Below are 19,123 nucleotides of genomic sequence, written 5' to 3'. Positions count from 1 at the left end.
CACCTGGTGTTCTCTCCAGAGCATGCTTTCTCAATTTTTTTCAATATGGACGGGCTGAGACTTTTCTAAATCTTCCTGTTCTGTTTCCTTTTTGCTTAACAATTTCTTCTTCAATTTATCTCTTTCCCCTGGCATTTTACTGTAACAGCAAGGAGAAACCAAGCTGTGCCTTGAACACTTTGCGTAGAAATCTCCTCAGCTAACTACCCAAGGTCATTGCTTACAAGTTCTACTTTCCACCCAACAGAACACAATTCAGTCAAACTCTCTGCCACTTTATAACAAGAACCACCTTTCCTCCAGTTTCCAATGACGTGTTCTTCATTTTCATCTGAGACCTCACCAGAAGCACCTTTTTTTCTCCCCGAACACCATTTATTGAAGAGATTATCCTTTCCTCATTGTATATTCTTGGCTCCTTTGTCATAAATTAATGGACTATTTATGCATGAGTTTATTTCTGGGCTCTCTATTCTATCCCATTGATCTATATGTCTGTTCTTATACCAATACCATACTATTTTGATTACTATAGTTTTGTAATTTAGTTTGAAATCAGGGAGCATGATGTTTCCAGCTTTGTTCTTTCTCAAGATTTCTTTGGCTATTTGGGGTCTTTTGTGGTTCAATACAAATTTTAGGAATGTTTTTTCTATTTCTGTGAAAAAGCCATTGGAATTTTGATAGGGATTTCATTGAATCTGCAGATTGCTTTGGGTAGTATGTACATTTTAACAATATTAATGCATCCAATCCATGAGCATGGAGTATCTTTTCATTTATTTGTGTATCCTTCAGTTTTTTTCATCAGTGTCTTATAGTTTTCAGTGTACAGATCTTTCATTTCCTTACTTAAATTTATTCCTAGGGATTTTATTCCTTTTGATGCTATTGTAAATGGAATTGTTCTCTTAATTTCCCTTTCTGATAGTTTGTGATTAGTGTATGGAAATGCAACCAATTTTTGTATTTTGATTTTGCATCCCAAAACTTGACTGAATTTGTGTATCAGTTCTAACAGTTTTTGGTGGAGTCTTTATATTTCTCTATATATAATATCTTGTCATCTGCAAATAGGGATAATTTTACTTCTTCCTTTCCAACATGAATGCGTTGTATTTCTTTTTCTTTCGTAATTTATCTGGCTAGGACTTCCAACACTATGTTGAATAAAAGTGGTGAGAGTGAGCATCCTTGTCTTGTTCCTGATCTTAGAGAAAAAGCTTTCAGCTTTTCACTGTTGGGTATGGTATTAGCTGTGGGCTTGTCGTATATGGTTTTTATTATGATGAGGTACATTCTCTCTATACCCATTTGTTGAGTTTTTATCATGAATGGATGTTGAATTTTGTCTATTGAGATGATCAAATGATTTTTATCCTTCCTTTTTTTAATGTGGTGTATCACATTGATTGATTTTCAATGTTTAACCATCTTTTCATCCTGCAGTAAATCCCACTTGAGTATGGTGTATGATCCTTTTAATGTATTGTTACAAGAAGCACCTTTAACGTTCATATTTCTAGCAACATTCTATTCATGACGATATATGTATTCTCTAAGACAATAAAAGCTTTCTCTACAGCTCTCCCCTTTTCCTTCCAAGCTCTCACCAGAATCACCTTTAACGTCCATGTTTCTACTAACAGTCTTTTCAAGGCAATCTAGGTTTTGTTCTATCATGTACTTCAAAGCTCTTGTAGCTTCTACCCATTACCCAATTCCATAGCCATTTCAACATTTTTAGGTATTTGTTACAGCAGTAGCTCACTTCACAGTACCAAAAATCTGTATTAGTTTGCTTGGGCAGCCATAACAAAGTACCACAAACTGAGTGGCTTAAAGAACAAAAAATTATTGTCTTACAGTCAGCAGGCTAGAAGTCTGGGATTAGACATTGGCAGGGTTGTTTTCTTCTGAGGGCTTGAGAGAACATCTGTTTCATGCCTCTGTACTACTTTTTGGTGGTTTTTGGATATTTGACATTTCCTGGCTTGCGGATGCATCACCATGTCTCTGCCTTCATCTTTACATGTGTTCTCCCCATGTGTGTGTCTGCCTCTGTGCTCAAATTTTCTGTTTTTGTAAGAATACTGTTCATCCTAGAATAGGGCCCACTCTAATGACCTCATTTTAATTTGATTACCCCTATAAAGACCCTATGTCCAAATAAGGTCACATTTTGATAGAAATGTGAGATACTGTATATTGTGGGGGGAGTATTACAATTCAATGAAATTTTGTATTTGTTCAGGGGATGGTTACAATTCAACCCATAACCCCCTCATTGTAGTGTCAGGGATTGTGGAGATCACAGTTAACTGTGCACCAGTATCCAAAGGGCCCAACAAATGCAATTCTCTCCTACCTCCCTACTGAACTCTGAACTTGGTATAGGACCGCTGTTCTCCACTACGGACATAGGGACCTCAGCACATCCTCTAGTCTTGTTTATTTTTGAAAGCCGAGACATCTGGTTAAAAGTTGACAAGGCTCTCCAATTCACCTTCAGATTCACAGGGAGGAGCAGAGAGAATAGCACTTGTATTAATTACAAGGTCCATCACCTTGCAGACCCTAGTGAGGCAGCCTACTAGACCCCCTGGCTCACTCACCATGAGTTCCTTGGTGGGAGAGCCCATCAGTCTTCTCTTTGGGAACCTATTGTTGAGTAACCAGGCCCAGAGATCTCTTTGGGAAGGCCGTAGCCCAAATGGTCTAGGAGAGGACACAGGCTTACCCTTTTTACATCACTCTTTCTGCTGGTCAATCTTTGCTATCTGGGCAGCAGCCACATTTTCCAAACTCGATGATTTGTCATTGTACATCTGGACTGTGTCACAGACTGAACAACATGGCCTTATGAGAAGTTTTAATTGCGCTCAATAACCAGTAGGATTTGCATGAACAAACCTAGAAATCTGAGTCTTGTTAACAGTCTCATCATCTATTGTTCTCACCCCTCATTTGTACATGTAAGAGACCACTAAGGTGGCTCACAGGGAAACTGTATCCACTGGAAGGATGATCCAACCATACTATTTAGTGGCAAGGAACTCATCATGTGTGGGCCAAATCTCTCAAAGCCCAAATATTACCCAACTGAGGATGTAGATGGTCTTGAGTGCTTGCACCCTTTCATCCCAGTGCCATCTTCCTCCTCTTCCTTAGACAAAGCAGCTACTGTTATTGTACTCTGAAAGTGGGGGTCTATAGTGACACACTCCTGAGGTGCCACTGTCACTCACCAAGTTTAACAAGATTACCTCCTTCATCATGGAGACAAACTACTCAAGTCTCTAAGAGCTTCAGATTGCTGGGTGCAGTGATCCCAAAGCACTCTACATTCTTTTCCATTTTAGGCATGAGTCTCAACAAAAATTCGCTGTGTTATAGGCTGTCTTTTGGTGCCAGGGACATGCTTATAGCTAACAGTAGTAATTGGGTGCAACTCAGCATTCAGGGCCTCTGATGAATTTTGTTCCCGTCATCAGAGGACTGTATCAATAATTGGGGAATTGCTTCTCTAGCTTTCCTAGAGTCTTTCTTTGGTATCTGTAATTTGACCCACCAGGCAAATTTGGCCAAGGAGCTGGAGGCTAAAGGGAAGGACCCGTGGTCCCCCTTATACCTGAAAAGCTTATGTAAACAGTCACTAGCACTCCCCAAAGTACCTCTAGGGTCCACTAGTGCTTCCTGAGACACATTGGCATGGCTGATGAAGTGCCCATGGAACTCTCAGACTCTTGCAGATGATCCACTAGCATCACTTGGACTTCTCTAACACCTCCCAAAAGTGCCCCACGGGATTTTCAGGGTCTTTCTTTTCTAGAAAGGCAATGTGCGTTATTAACCACCTTGCTCGTTGCACCACTTTATCAGAGAAAGCACTGTCAGTTGGTCAATTAAGATGACAAGCCAGGGCCAGCCCCGTGGCTTAGCAGTTAAGTGCGTGCGCTCCGCTACTGGCAGCCTGGGTTTGGATCCCGGGCGCGTACCGACGCACCACTTCTCCGGCCATGCTGAGGCTGTGTCCCACATACAGCAACTAGAAGGATGTGCAGCTATGACATATAACTATCTACTGGGGCTTTGGGGGAAAAAAAAGGATGAGGATTGGCAATAGATGTTAGCGCAAAGCCTGTCTTCCTCAGCAAAAAAGAGGAGGTTTAGCATGGATGTTAGCTCAGGGCTGATCTTCCTCACCAAAAAAAAAAAAAAAAAAAGATGACAAGCCAAACTGAAAGTAAGAATTAAGCCTTTATTTGATTACTGTAATAGTATAAGCAAGAGTCTAAATGAGAATGGGCCCAATTTTATCAATGTTCCATTTTTCCCCATTGACGGCACCAGGTGAATGTTAGATGTTTCATCACAAAGGGCAGTGCGGGGGGAGGGGGGATTGTCTCACTGCCCCAAACAAAAAGCTCTTTCCATTTTATGGACCTGGGATGTGAGGGGATGTGGGGAGGGCTAGAAGTGGAAAAGTACTGAAAACTGAGTCAGAAAGGAGAAAATTGTCTTCAAGGTTCCCCAATAAGAGAGTCTAAGCAGAATCACCTAAACAGTACAGTGATTCAGTTGAGCCCCTCTGAATGGAGGCACCGGGGCTGGGAAGGCAGATATGTGTGTAAGAGCATGGTTGGTCTGGAGAGGCCTGAGCTCTGACTGAACATCCTTCCAGAGACAGTGCACTCACTGTGCATTAGGTCTAGTGTGGGGTAGGAAGCTTTTCCCCATGGTAACTGCCACATAAAGCCTTTATAATTTTCTGTGGTTGAGCCTGAAAGATGACATGTAGGATTTTTTTTTTTTTACTTGTTATCTGATTTTTTTATTACAGCCATCCTACTGGATACAATGTAGTATCTCATTGTGGTTTTTAAAAAAATTTTTATTATTGCAGTAACATTGGTTTATAACGTTATATAAATTTCAGGTTACATCATAATTTTTCGATTTCTGTATAGATTACATCATATTCACCACCCAAAGACTAATTACAGTCCATCACCATACACACACACATAGGATTTTAACTCGGATCCACACTTCTTAGTTTATACACATGTACTTATAATGTGTCATACACAGATACACGTGTATGCGCACATATACATGCATATGTCATGTATACACATATTTTAGAAATAGTGAGGAATCTCAGACACTTTCAGTGCTAGTCCCTCAGGTCTCGTTCTTGCCTTCCTCCATTTCGTATGTGTATATCCTTTCTTCTATAGTGTTAATCCTGACTCTTAAAACATCAACAAATTTATGTATTTGCTCAATCCTGCAATGCTTCAAGCCTTGTTACAGAATTGCCTGGCACATACTACTACAAAAACAAACCTGCCTAAAAGATTTAGCGATTTGCTTGTAGTCTGCCCCCGAAACTCTTGCCCAAGACTGAGGGTATGTTTCAAACACTGTATTTATAATTTATTTGGATTAGTGCTGTTTTTTTAATCCCGTCAGTAGATTCATTTCATTAAGTTTGCTTTCAGTTTATTTTCTTCTTCTTGTCCTTGTTGATTTAATTTTATTTTTGGAATGTGTAGAATATTCCAAAAGTAAATATTATACAAAAGATTTACTTCACAGTGTGGTTTCTTCCCCAACCCTTCTGCTTGCATTTCTCAGTCTTCTCTCCCACACCTGTCTTCTTGTAGGTAACCATCTATATTATTTTCTTGCTTATCTTTCCTGTGCGTCCTTTTGTAAAGTTATCTATTTCTCTTTATATTTTTTCTGATTACTTTTTTCTACCCAAAAGTCAACATACTAGATACTCTCTTTTTAGATTTTTAGACTTAACATTATTTCTTAGAAATCCCTCCATGTAAGTTTATAGAAATCGTCATTAGTTTTACATAAATATGAAAAGCATTTTGTATCACATTACATACCATAGTTTATACTATACCATAATTTATAGTATATACCTTATCTACTCAATCAATATCCTCTTCTTGAACATTTAGATGGTTTTAAATATTTTGCATTTACAAATAATACTGTAATGAATAACATTGTGCATATGCATTTTCATTGTTTGATCTATTATTATGTGTGAACCTAATGTATAAATAACACAAAAGTAGAGACTAATCTGAAATATATTTGATGCCTCAGAATATTTTTGAAATTATGAGGTAGTTTCAATAGTACCCATTAAAACTTTTCTTCTCATTTTCATGTCAGATCTAGCATTATGGTAGTTTATTTATAACTATAAAAATGAGAGAAAATGCTATATACACTTGTTACAAATTTTAAATCTAAAGTTTTCACAGTAGATCTGTTTTTCCATTTGGTAGACTAAATGCATCTCTTTTTGCAGCTCATTTTGGAGTACCAAATGAAAATCTTATGCTTGTAAATCAAGATTCAGTGTCAAAATCCCAAATGCAAGTAGAGAAACAAATAACTTCCAGAAGGGAAAGGCGCCCTAGTAAGTATAATAATTATGTATAACTTTAAATTATTTTAAACTCATCAGAAGATATTTTTTCTTTCATTTATGAATATGTATTTAAACATATATTTTATAGAAATTTTACACTCTGGCCTAAAGTGTGAATACCCTAAGATAACCAAAGAACAAAAGCAAAAGTGTTAATACCTTCAGGCTGGAATTTCTAGTTGTGAGATTATTTCACAGCCATAGGACATGTACTCAGCATCTACCGAGGCCCCAAAATTGGCCAATAGTATCTGAAGGGGTGTATACTTTTTAGCTGATTGTGGGAGATTACAGGTTCCAGGAGATTATGCCCAAGAGGCACTTTTGACCTGTAGCAGTGTAGGCTCCAATGACAAACTGAGAAGTTGTTGAGATCTGTAACTCGAACAGATAGGAATCGGAGAGGCTTAGGGGAAGGGCAGCCTGAGAGGCTTTTCAGAGGGCCCCTTCCCAGGGTATTCTGTTAATTTTGCCCCACACATAGGTGAGGTCTTCGTTGTAACCTCACAGATGGGTGCCATCAAGTCCTCTGTGTGAAAAGTGCTAGTACCAGAAAAGTCCCACCAGTTGCTGGGTCTCCTTTCCATTTTGGGGGATTGAGAAAACCAAATATTGGCAATCATCTCTCCTGGAATGAAATGTTATCACCCTTTGCAGATCACGTCCATGAATTTTACTTGGGTAATAGGTCCTTTTACCTTGTCTGTATTAATAGCTCAGTCATGTTGCCCCATGTGAGTCTCCAGAGTGACCAGTCCTTACTGGGTAGTGTTCTTGTCTGGGGCCACCAGGAAGGTGTTTTCAATTTGATGGAAAGCTAGTGTTCTCTCCAGTAGCAGGACTTTTTCTAGGTCTTACCCTACTCATTGATGACAAATAGTCAGAGAGTTTAGGTAGACTTGTGGAAGGACATTAGTGGTATGGTGCAACCTGTTCCATATAAGAGTAAACTGATCCTAATTATCTGTATGGACAGTGATGCTAAAAAGGGAGTTTGAGATGTTGGTTGTTGTACACCAAGTTCCTTTATCTTGAGCAACAGCCTCTGTGATGGTCACAAAGTCAGGTACTGCTGGTGCCCAGGGCTGCACTTCAGCATTGAGTTGCCAATAATTCATCAGACTCCATGATTCTGAGGCCATGTGCACAAGTCAGATAGGGCTATTGAATGGAGAATTAGTCTCATGAAGAACTTTGTTATCCTTAAACTCAGCAATGAAGGCAGTTATTTCTTTTTCACTCCAGGCAGTCACTATTGTTTTTCAGGAATAACAGCACTAGGAGCTGGTAGTCAGGTAGGCTTATGGTCTTCCACCTGCCCCACTAAAATGGCAGCTAACTGGAGCAATTTTTGGGGGGGCTGGTGGGCAAAGGTGAGCATATGTTCACCTAAACAATACATCTATACCAATGATACATTCAGTAGTGAATGCCATAAAAATGGAGTTTGTACTTGACCAAAGAGACCCATCTATAGTCGGGTCTAGGTAAGGGTCCCAGTGCTAGTGACCTCAGACCCAAAACCAGAGAGCATTATTTGTTTTCCCCTCATTCTGGTGCTGGGGTATGTCGGTCACAGTCATGTCTGCGTTAGTATCCAAAAGGCCCAGAAATGTAATTCTCCCCCACCTTTCCATTGAACGCTGACCCTGGAATACAACCTTTTGTCCCTACTGGGGATATAGGGACCTGATATAACTCCTGGTCTGGTTAGTCATTGAAAACTGAGAGTTCTCGGTAAAAGTGGGAGGGGCTCTTCTATTCATCTCCAAATTCATGGGGGGGTAGAAGGAATAACACTTTTGTTAATCGTAGAGGTTGTTAACATGCAGACCCTAGTGGGGCCACCAATACCTGGCCATCAACCTCTTCTTTGAGAACCCGTTGTTGAGTAATCAGAGAGACTCAGAGAGCTCCTCTAGAAGCATCATCCAGAAGAGAGTGCCTGATTATGCTTTATATCACTCTCTCTGCCAGTCAGTCTTTGCTGTCTGGGCAGTAGCTGTTTTTTCCATGTCCCAAAGTATCTCAGTTAAGTTCTGGATTTTGTCACAGAACATATTCACCTGACCTTATGAAGAAGTTTGATTGAGCTTGATAACCAGCAGGAGTAACATGAACAAACCTAGAAATCTGAGCTGGTTAACGGTCTTATCTACTGTTCTTACTCATTATTGTAGAAGCTGGGGACCACCAGCATGGTTCACAGGGCTGCTATGGCCTCTGCAATGGTGATCCAAACATGATTTTAGTGGTAGGTTCATGCTGAAGCTGTCAGAGCACAAATAGTACCCAGCTGAGGAAGGAGAGGGTCTCGGGGTTTGCCTCTCATCTTCCCCCTTTCTGCTTCCTCCTTGATCAAACTTTCTGCTGTCAAGATATTCTGAAGGAGGGGTACTATAGTGATGCACCCCACAAAGTACCACTGTCCCTCACTAAGTTTAAGAAGACTACCTCCTTCATCATGCAAATAAACAACTCAAGTCTTTAGGGTCTCTTTAGGTCACTGGGCAAAGCAATTCCAAAGAGTTCTGTATTCATTTAATTAAACCATGAGTCTCAATAACTTGCTGTGTTGTAGGTTGTCTGTCGTCGTCTGGGACATCATTAGAGCTAACAACAATCACTGGGTGCAACTTAGCTTGCAGAGTATGTGGCAATTTTAGTCCTATCATTAAAGGACAATAGCAAGGAATTGCTTCCCTAGATTTTCCAGAGCCCCTCTGTTGGATCTTTAATTTGACCTACCAGGCATTTTGGCCAGGAAGTCGGGGGCTAAAGAGAAGGACCACTGGTACCTCTCAAAACCAAAAAGCTTACATAAACAATCTGCTCGCACTCCCCAAGAGTATACATGGCATTCCTGAGATAGCGCTTCCTGAGACTCGTTGATGTGGCTGGCAAAGCACCTTGTTGGACCCTCAGACTCTTGCAAAAGACCCCCTGGTACTCCCCCAAGAGGCCTTATAGACTTCTCTAGCATCTGCCAGAAATCCCTTGGGGGATCTTCATGCTTTTTACTTTTCCAGAAAGACAGTGTGCTTAATTGGGTCACCCTGCCTGCCACCATTTGCCACTAAGAGGGAACCGCCAGGTGTAAAACTTGTCAGTTAAGGCCGCAAACCAAACTGAAAGTAACAATTAAGCCTTTATTCACTTACTACAATAAAATAAGAAAGAGTCTAAACATGAAAGGGCACTGGCTCCACCAATGTTTCAACCAATGTTTCATTTTCCAATGAAACGACATCAGGCAAGCGTCAGATGTATCAGTGCCAATGGGAGGGGAATGTCTCACTGTTTGTACAGGTATTTGTGTATATATACAGACATATATATGTGTGTATGTATATACATCATTATCTATGATTATGGCATTACTTATACTATACCAATACATATCAGTTGTGGTATATATATATATCAGTTTATTTAACCAATCTCCTCTGTGTGAACATTTAGATGGTTTTCAATATTTTGCAATTACAAGTTAGGCTGTAATGACTAATCTTGTGCATATGCATTTTCATTGCTTGGTCTATTATTATGTATTAACCTAAAGTATAACTAACCAATGAAACCTGTAAACCAATATAAAATATGCTTGTTGCTTAGGAATACTTATTAAATAAGGAGAGAGCTTAGACATCACCCATTTTGATGACAGATCTAGCATTATAATAATGTATTTATGATTTTATAAAAATGAGAAAAAATACTACTGTATACTTGTTACAAATTTGAAATCTAGAGATTTCATAGTAGATTATTCTTCCATTTAGTGGACTAAATGCATCTCTTTATATAGCTTATGTGGGAGAACCAGAAGGGAATCTTGTATTTGTGAATCAAGATTCAGTGTCAAAACCCCAAATGCAAGTAAAGAAACAATTTCCAGAGAGGAAAGACGCAATAGTAAATATAATAATTATAGGAAACTTTAAATTATTTTAAATTAAGCTCATTAGAAGATCTTTTTTCTTTGGTTCATGAATGTATATTTGAGCATATATTTTTTTTTATAGAAATTTTACACTATGACCTAAAGTGTAAATACCCTAAGATAATTAGAGAACAAAAGCAAAATTAATGATTGCTTTTGGTTGTTATTTGCATGGTCAATAAATACTAAGTAACAAAACTTCTTCCAGACACACTCATGAAAACTGTTCACAAGATTTTTCTCACTTCACCTGTATGGGAAGAAAATTTGATGATCATTTGGCATTTCCAGAAGTTTCATTATACTTATGCATTTTCTACTTAGCATTTCCTCTTGAAAACCAGAAAAATGATACGATATCAGTTGAAAATCTGTTTTCTGAGGAGAAAGTTTTATTTTTGAGAAACCAATCTCAAACTAAGAAACTTGGAGCTACCAGAAAGAAGAATCTCGAAAGTAAGTAATTAAATATAAATCTTATAAATTATTTTTAATTAAATTCAGGAAAACATATTTGTGAATATATCTTCAATCATATGCTTCTTGGGTGATTTTTCCCATCATACTTTAGATCTTTATTGATGATTTATCTGTTTGTTTTGTAATTACTGAGTTAGATGTGTTAAATCTCATACTTTGTGGATTTGTCTATTTTCTTCTTATAATTGTGTCAGGTTTTGATTTATATCTTATGATACTCTATTATTTATATGCATATAAATTTAAAATTGATAATATTCTTGCGGACAGAACATTTTGTCCTAACAAAGAGACCCACTTCATCATTTTTATAGTTTTTGTCTATTTTCCTTTAAAACTACCTCATCTGCTATTAATGTAGCACCACAAAGCTTTTTCTGGTTGAAGTTTGCATGATACGTTTTTTTCTATCTTGTTACTTTAATTTTCCCGTATCTTTATGATTTTGCTTGTAAGCAACTTATAATTGTATATATTTTAAAATTCAGCCTGATCTTTGTCTTTTAATTAGCTCTCATAATCATATATAATTTAATTAGTGATATTTTTAGGTGTAATTACACCATTTTCTGGCTCTTTCTATACTTTTTATATTATATATATTTTTCCTTAGCCATATTTGATACTAAAATTTTTAAACTTTATTCTGAGTGAATACTCTAAGGAAACTAGAGAATAATTTTAAATATATAAGTATTTATAATGTTTATAATAATATTTCTAAATTAAATATATTTAATGCTTCTGTATATCTAAAAAGTAACAAGACTGCTTATATATACAAGTGAAAAAGTATTCATATGATGTTTATATTTCAACTAGACACTGATTTGCTTATATCATTAAAAAATGAGATAAAATATTGTTGGATAATTAACATATATTGTAAATCTAGAGGTTCCACCACAAATCTGGTTCTCTATTTAGTGATTTTTATGAGACTTTCTTCCTGAAGCCCAGAGAATGGATGAGGTGTTAGATGAAAATCTTTTGCCTGATGCTTCAAACTGCTAGAAAGAAAAGACTTAGTAGTAAATATAATTATGAATATTATTTAAAATTTTAATTGATTTAAGCAAAATTTTGTTCATGAATATGTATTCTGCTACAAGCTTAAAGACATCTATTAAGTCAAATGTTATTTAAATTTCCTATTTCTTGATTTCCTTAAATTTTATTGTTGTATCAATTATGGGGAGATGTATATTGAATTCTCCAGCATGATTATGGATTTATCTATTTCTTCTTGTAGTACTGTCCATTTTCCTTATACCATCTATGTTGCTAGGTGCATAAAAATAAAAATGTTAGATATTTCTTATAAACTCAATGTTTTCTTTTTATGAAAAGTACCATCTTAGTCTGTCTCCAGTAAGTTCTTTTGACGAAAGTCCCATTTTGTCTGACATTGACACAACTACTGCAGATTTATTTTGGTTAGTATTTGCATGGCATATCTTTTATCACCTTTTTACTTTCCAATTTTCTGTATTCTTCTAATTTAGTGGTGTCTCTTATAAATAGCTTATAGTTAAATTGTTGATAAATCCAGTGTGACTGTCTTTGTCTATCCCTACAACATGTAATCCATTTACAATTATTATACATATTGATATATTTGGATTTAAATATTTCTTCTTTTAGATGCTTTCTATTTTTCCTACCTTATCCAGCTTTCTTTTTATTTCCTTTCCTTATTTTGGAATTATTACTTTTTAATCAGTCTAACTTTTAAATCAATCATATATGTTATAAAGTTTTTAAATATTTTTAAAATGTGAATACCCTTAGTACAATAAAATTTAATTACAACTTTCTAAATCTATATATGAAGTAACAAGAATGTCTCCACATACTTTCAGGAAAGCATTCTGATGATTTTTACACTTAATTTCATAGTCTGTTTTGAAAATGCACCAGAATTTTTTGTTTTTTTTTTGGGGGGGGAGGGGTTGTTTGATCATTTGTTTAAATTGTGTTTATTTACTTAAATTGTTATAAAGCTGGAAGGAAACTTTGAGAGGTTCTTGGTATATATTAGTAACCCAGAGGCTTCACAATCTAGCTGTTTTACTTTTTATTGGATTAAAAGCCTCTATTCTTGTAGCTGAGAAAATGCATGAGATATCAGATGAAAATCTTTCACCTAAAGATAAAATTTCTATCTCAAAAAAAAAAAATCTCAAATTAAGACACTTGGAACTGCCAGAAAATTGGGGCTTAGTAGTAAGTATAATTATTAAGAATATTGTATAATAATTTTTAATTAAGTTTCTTCAGTTCAATTGTATAAATAAATGCTATATACTGTATCATATATACATACATGTACATATGTGCATAAAATATATAACATGTATGTGTGTATGTATGTTTTCCATTGTATCGTTGATTATGTTGCTCATGCCTTCTTAATTTCACTGAACTTCTATGTTTATTCTATCATTTGTGAGAAAGGTATGTTAAATTCAGCTACTGTGATCATTTATTTCTCCATTATTCTTTGTAGTTATGTCAATTTTTCTTTTGTGTTTTTAAAGCTTTTTTATTATATATAATAAATATACAGATATATATTATATGTTATATTTAGATATATGTATATCATAAATATACAGATTTTAATTTGTTATATGTACTTAGTGAACTGAAATTTCTGTCATTTTGATGAACATTTTGTAGTAACTTTTTTTGTGCCTTTAGTCTATTTTGTCTGATATTAATGTAGTATCTTTATGTAATTAGTTGCATAGAATAATTTTTTTCATCATTCTTTCAATCTTTTTGTTTTATTATGACTTAGCCGTGTAACTTTAAAATAAAATGCATTACAGTTGATTATTTTTTAATCCAATGTAACAATCTTTGTGTTTTAAATGGAACATTTAGTACATTTACATTGAATAGAAGTACTGATATTTTGGAGGTAAGTATACCATCACTTGTATTTTCTGTCTTTTTTACCTGTTTTTTACTGATCTATTTTTGAAACTCCTTTTAAATTTATTTTGAATATATTCTGTCAATTCTTTTTTTTCCTCACCTATATCTGTTATAAAAATATTGAATTTAGTCTTAAAATATGAATAATTTATAAAACTATTCTCTTGAAAAGTATTCCCATTATTCCTGCACTTCACATACTCACTCTATAATTCAGTATCTCAACAATATGGTGTTTGATTATATTGTTTCAAAGTATGAGAGAAAATATTCCTGGATAATTGACGTTTGACATAATTGAGTTACAGAGGTTTTTCAATAAATCCAGTTCTCTATTTAATGGATTAGAAGCATCTTTCTTGTAGCTCAGAAAGCAGAAAACGTATTAGATGAAAATCCTTTACCAGAGGATAAAGTTGCATTGTCAAAAAGCCAATCTCAAACTAAGAAACTTGGAGCTGTCAAAATGGAAACACTAAGTAGTATGTATGATAATTTCAATATCGATTTATTTCTAATTGAAGTAGCAGAAAAGCTTTGTTCTTAGATTTATGAATGTTTAATCAATCATGTTTTTTGTGTACATATTAGATCAAATGTATTTACTGTGTTATTCACTTCTTTAATTTCATTGAAGTCTGTCTGTTTATTCTATGTTACTAAGAGATGTATGTTAAATTCTCCCACTGTGACTACAGATTTCTCTGGATTTCCTGGTAGTTTTCCCAGATTGGTTTATATGTTTGGAAACTATATTATTAAATGTGTACAAATTTATACTGGTTAAATTTACTGGTAAACTAAGCCTTTGTCTCTGTAAAAGTACACTCTTTATCTCAAAAATACTTTTTTGCCTTAATGTTTATTTTGTCTGATAATAATACAGCAATGTTTGCTTTCTTCTTCTAAGTATTTGCACAGTCTTTTGTAAACAGTTCAGACAGAAGTTTATGGTGCCTCTCTGGTCTCAGTAATTTTTTCACAATGATCCTAAACCACAAGAAAAACCCAACAGTTTCTTTATTATTTAGCAATTAGGAACATGATTGCTAGATCATATGGTAAGACTATATTTAACTTTGTAAGAAACTGCCAAAACATCTTCAAAGTGGCTGTAGTGTTTTGCATTCCCACCAGCAATGAATCAGATTTCCCATTGCTCCACATTCCTGATAGCATTTGTTTTCAGTGTTTGGGATGTTAGCCATTCTAATAGGTGTGTAGTGGTATCTCATTCTTGTTTTAATTTGCAATTTTCTGATGACCTATATGTTGAACATCTTTTCATATGCTTGTTGGCCATCTATATGACTTCTTTGGTAAGGTATCTGTTCAGATTTTTGCCTATGTTGTAGTTGGATTATTTGTTTTCTAACTGTCGAATTTTAAGAGTTCTTTGTATATTTTGGATAACAGTTCTTTGTCAGATATATGTTCTGTAAATATTTTCTTCCAGGCTAAGGCTTGTATTTGTATGTTAACCTGTACCTGGCAACCTTGCTCTAATAGCTTACAGTTTCAGGAGTTTTGTTGTTCAACAAAAAAAGTTTTATTGATTTTTTTATCAGTTTATATACCTTTTATTTCCTTTTTTTGTCTTATTACATTAGCTAGGACTTCCAGTATGATGTTGGATAGAAGTGGTGAGAAGGGATATCCTTGACTTATTTCTGATCTTAGAGGGAAAACGTTTAGTTTCTTACCATTAAGTGTGATGTTATCAGTTGGGTTTTTTTGTAGATGTTCTTTATCACATTGAGGAAGTTCCCCACTATTCTTAGTTTGCTGAGAGTTTTATAATGAATGGGTTTTGGATTTTTTCAAATGATTTTTCTGCATCTCTTGTCATACATTTTTTTTTTAGTCTGTTGATGTGATGTATTACATTAACTGACTTTTGAATATTGAACCAGCATTGCATACTTGGAATAAATCCCATTTGGTCATGGTGTATAATTATTTTTATACATTGTGGCATTCAATTTGATAATATTTTGTTGAGGATTTTTGCATCTTATTCATGAGAGATATTGATCTGTAGTTTTCCTTTCTTATAATATCTTTGTCTAGTTTTGGCATTAGCGTAATATAGCTTAAATATATTGTGGTTTGAGAGTGTACTTCATATGATTTCTGTTCTTTTAAATTTGTTAAGGTATGTTTTATGGGCCAGAATGTGGTATATCTTGGTGAATGTTCCATGTGAACTTGAGAAGAATATATATTCTGCTGTTGTTGGATGGATAAATCTATAAATGTCAATTAGATCCAGTTATTGATGGTGCTACTCAATTCAACTATATTATTACAGATTTTCAGTCTGCTGGATCTGTCGATTACTGGTAGATGATATTGAAAACTGCAAATATAATAGGTCTGTCATTTCTCCTTACAGTTCTATCAGTTTTTGCCTCATGTATTTGGTTGCTCTGTTGTTAGGTGCATACTCATTAAGAATTATGATGTTTTCTGGGATGTTGACCCCCTTTATCATGATGTATTGCTCTCTTTGTCCCTGATAATTTTCCTTGCTCCGAAGTTTGCTTTGTCTCCAATTAATATAGCTTCCCCAGCTTTACTTTGATTAGTGTTGGCATGATATATCTTTCTCCATCCCCTTATTTTTAGTCTATCTTGTCTTTCTATTTCAAGTGAGTTACGTGTAGACAACATACGGGTTAGTTTATTTATTCAATCTGACAGTCTCTGTATTTTAATTGGTGTACTTAAACCATTCACATTTAAAGTGATTATTGATATATTTGTAACTCAACCATATTTGTAACTCCTTTCTCTTTAACGCCCTAGCACTTTGTTTCTTTTTCATCTTCTACTTTTTTCCTGTCTTCTCTGGCTTTAATTAGATATTTAATATGATTCCATATTCTCTCCTTTCTTAGCATATCAATTATATTTCTTTAAAATTTTTTTTAGTGGTTATCCTAGAATTTGAAGTATACATTTACAACTACACTAAGTCCACTTCCAAATAACACCATACCATACCACTTCATGGGTAGTGCAGGTATCTGGTAACAGTGTATTCCCAATTCCTTCCTCCTGTCCCTTGTAACATTGCTGTCATTCATTTCACTTACCTATAAGCTAGAATCACTGAATATATTATTTCCATTATTATTATGGACAAACTGTTATATCAGTTAGGAGTAAGAAAAATAAAAGATTTTATTTTACCTTTATTTATTCCTTCTCTAATGCCATTCCCATGTAGATCTGGGTTTCTGATCTTTATCATATTCCTTCTCTCTGAGAAACTTCTTTTAACGTTTTCTTGCAATGCAGGTCTACTGGAAACAAATTCCCTCACTTTGTTTTTTTTTTTAATCTGACAAAGTCATTGTTTCTCTTTCAGTTTTGAAGGATAATTTTCCTTTAATTAAACACTTTAATTAAACACTTTAAATGTTTCTCTCCATTTTCTTCTTGCTTACATGGTTTGATGAGAAGTGTGACATAATTCTTATCCTTGTCCCTCTATAGATAAAGTGTTTTTGTTTTTGTTTAGCTCTAGAGTCTTTCAAGATTTTCCCTTTGTCTTTGATTTTATGCAGTTTGAATATGATATGATTAGATGTAGATTTTTTGGTATTGAACCTTTTTGTTGGTCTCTGAGCTTCTATGGTCTGTGGTTTGATGTCTGTCATTAATTATGGAAAACTCTCAATCATTATTACTTCAAATATTTCTTCTGTCTCATTGTTTTTTCTCCTGGTATTCCCATTATGTGTATGTTACACCTTTTGTAATTGTCCCAAAGATCTTGTACCTTTTTTCCATTTATTTTCTCTTTTCAATTGGGCAGTTTCTAATGACACATCTTCAAGCTCATTGATTCTTTCCTTGACTATGTCCAATCTACTTATGAGCACATCGAAGGCATCTTTCATTTCTGTTGCAGTATTTTTTATTTCTAATATTTCCTTTTGATTTTTTTCTTAGAGATTCTAGATATCTGCTTACATTACCCATCTGTTCTTGCATGTTTTCTTCTTTTTCCATGAGAGCTCTTAGCATAGTAGTCATAATTATTTTAAATACCCAATCTGATAATTTCACAGTCTCTGTCATATCTGAATCTGGTGCTCATAGTTAATCTGTGTCTCTTCAGACTGTTGTTTGGCTTTCAGCATGCCTTGCATTTTTGTTGTTGTTGAAATCTAGACATGATGTATTGGGTAAAAGCAACTGAGGTATATAGGCCTTTAGTGTGAAGATTTGTGTGTATCTGGCTAGGGGGGTTAGGCTGTATTTTCCATTTGCTATAGCTGTAGGTGTCAGATGCTAAAATTTCCTATATTGTCCCTTTTTTGTCTCCCCTGATATCTTTGGGTTTCCCTTCAGACTCATTCCTAAATAGAGTCTGAGGCTTGTTGTTCTTTTAGCTGTAATCTGCTTTTGTTATATAGAAGCCCTATTAGTGTGGTTGTAAAGTGTCAGGGAAGGGAAAACATTCTATAATCCTCTGATTAGGTCTCAGTCTTTTAGTAAGCCTGTGCCTCTGTGCCCCAACATTCACAAGTGTTTCTCATTTCTCTCCTGTACCTTTGGTAAGATAGGAAGGCTAGAGGGGCTGAAATTGTGTATCTGCTTACTCCCATGTTGAATATTTTCCTTCCTCAAGGTCTGTTAGATTCTGGTAAACCCTGTATTAGTTAAGCTCTGGTAAAATAATTTCCCTTGAGGGAAGTCTTTTTTTAAGGAGAACAGAAAGCTTTGGACATGTTTAAAAATAGTTGCTTTCCCCTCCCCCTGTTGGAAGCATGTGGGGATTTTTCTCTGATCTTCACCTGAGAACCTAGGGGTAAAACTCATGATAATGTAGCAGTACCACTAAGACTCAAGCTGGTACTCACTGAACTTTCAGCAGTTCCTCAATTACAATTGAAGTGTTCCTACCGATACTGGCTCTAGCAGCAGGCTTCTACTCCTGGGATTCTGCTGCAAATAAACTGTGCTTCTTGTATCTCTGTCTCATTCTAGTTTTTGAGGCAGTATTTTGCATGATTACCTCAATTCTCTGATAAATGTAAGAAAATATTTTTGATTTAAAAAGTTTGCTTAGGGGTCAGCCCGGTGGCGCAAGTGGTTAAGTGCGCACGCTCTGCTAAGGTAGCCTGGGGTCTGCCAGTTCGGATCCCGGGCGCGCACCGACACACTTCTTGGCAAGCCATGCTGTGACGGCATCCCATATAAGGTGGAGGAAGATGGGCTAACATCCTCAGCAAAAAAGAGGAGGATTGGCAGCTGTTAGCGCAGGGCTGATCTCCTCA

General features: G+C 35.4%; 1 protein-coding gene across 1 annotated transcript in view; it reads left to right on the top strand.

The window, feature by feature from the left end:
* Positions 1 to 19,123, top strand: part of CCDC7 (coiled-coil domain containing 7) — a 403,758-nt gene that overhangs the window by 300,675 nt on the left and 83,960 nt on the right. The window contains 2 exon segments of the mRNA XM_087420895.1: positions 6,344 to 6,454; positions 10,734 to 10,865. Coding sequence (XP_087277021.1) covers positions 6,344 to 6,454; positions 10,734 to 10,865 — 243 coding nt within the window.

This window comes from Ceratotherium simum, chromosome 32 (genome assembly GCF_057802395.1).
Source record: "Ceratotherium simum simum isolate JZ-2026a chromosome 32, ASM5780239v1, whole genome shotgun sequence".
Lineage (NCBI taxonomy): Eukaryota > Metazoa > Chordata > Mammalia > Perissodactyla > Rhinocerotidae > Ceratotherium > Ceratotherium simum.
The sequence above is the reverse complement of the archived record's forward strand: the minus strand, read 5'-3'. Positions and strand labels throughout refer to the sequence as shown.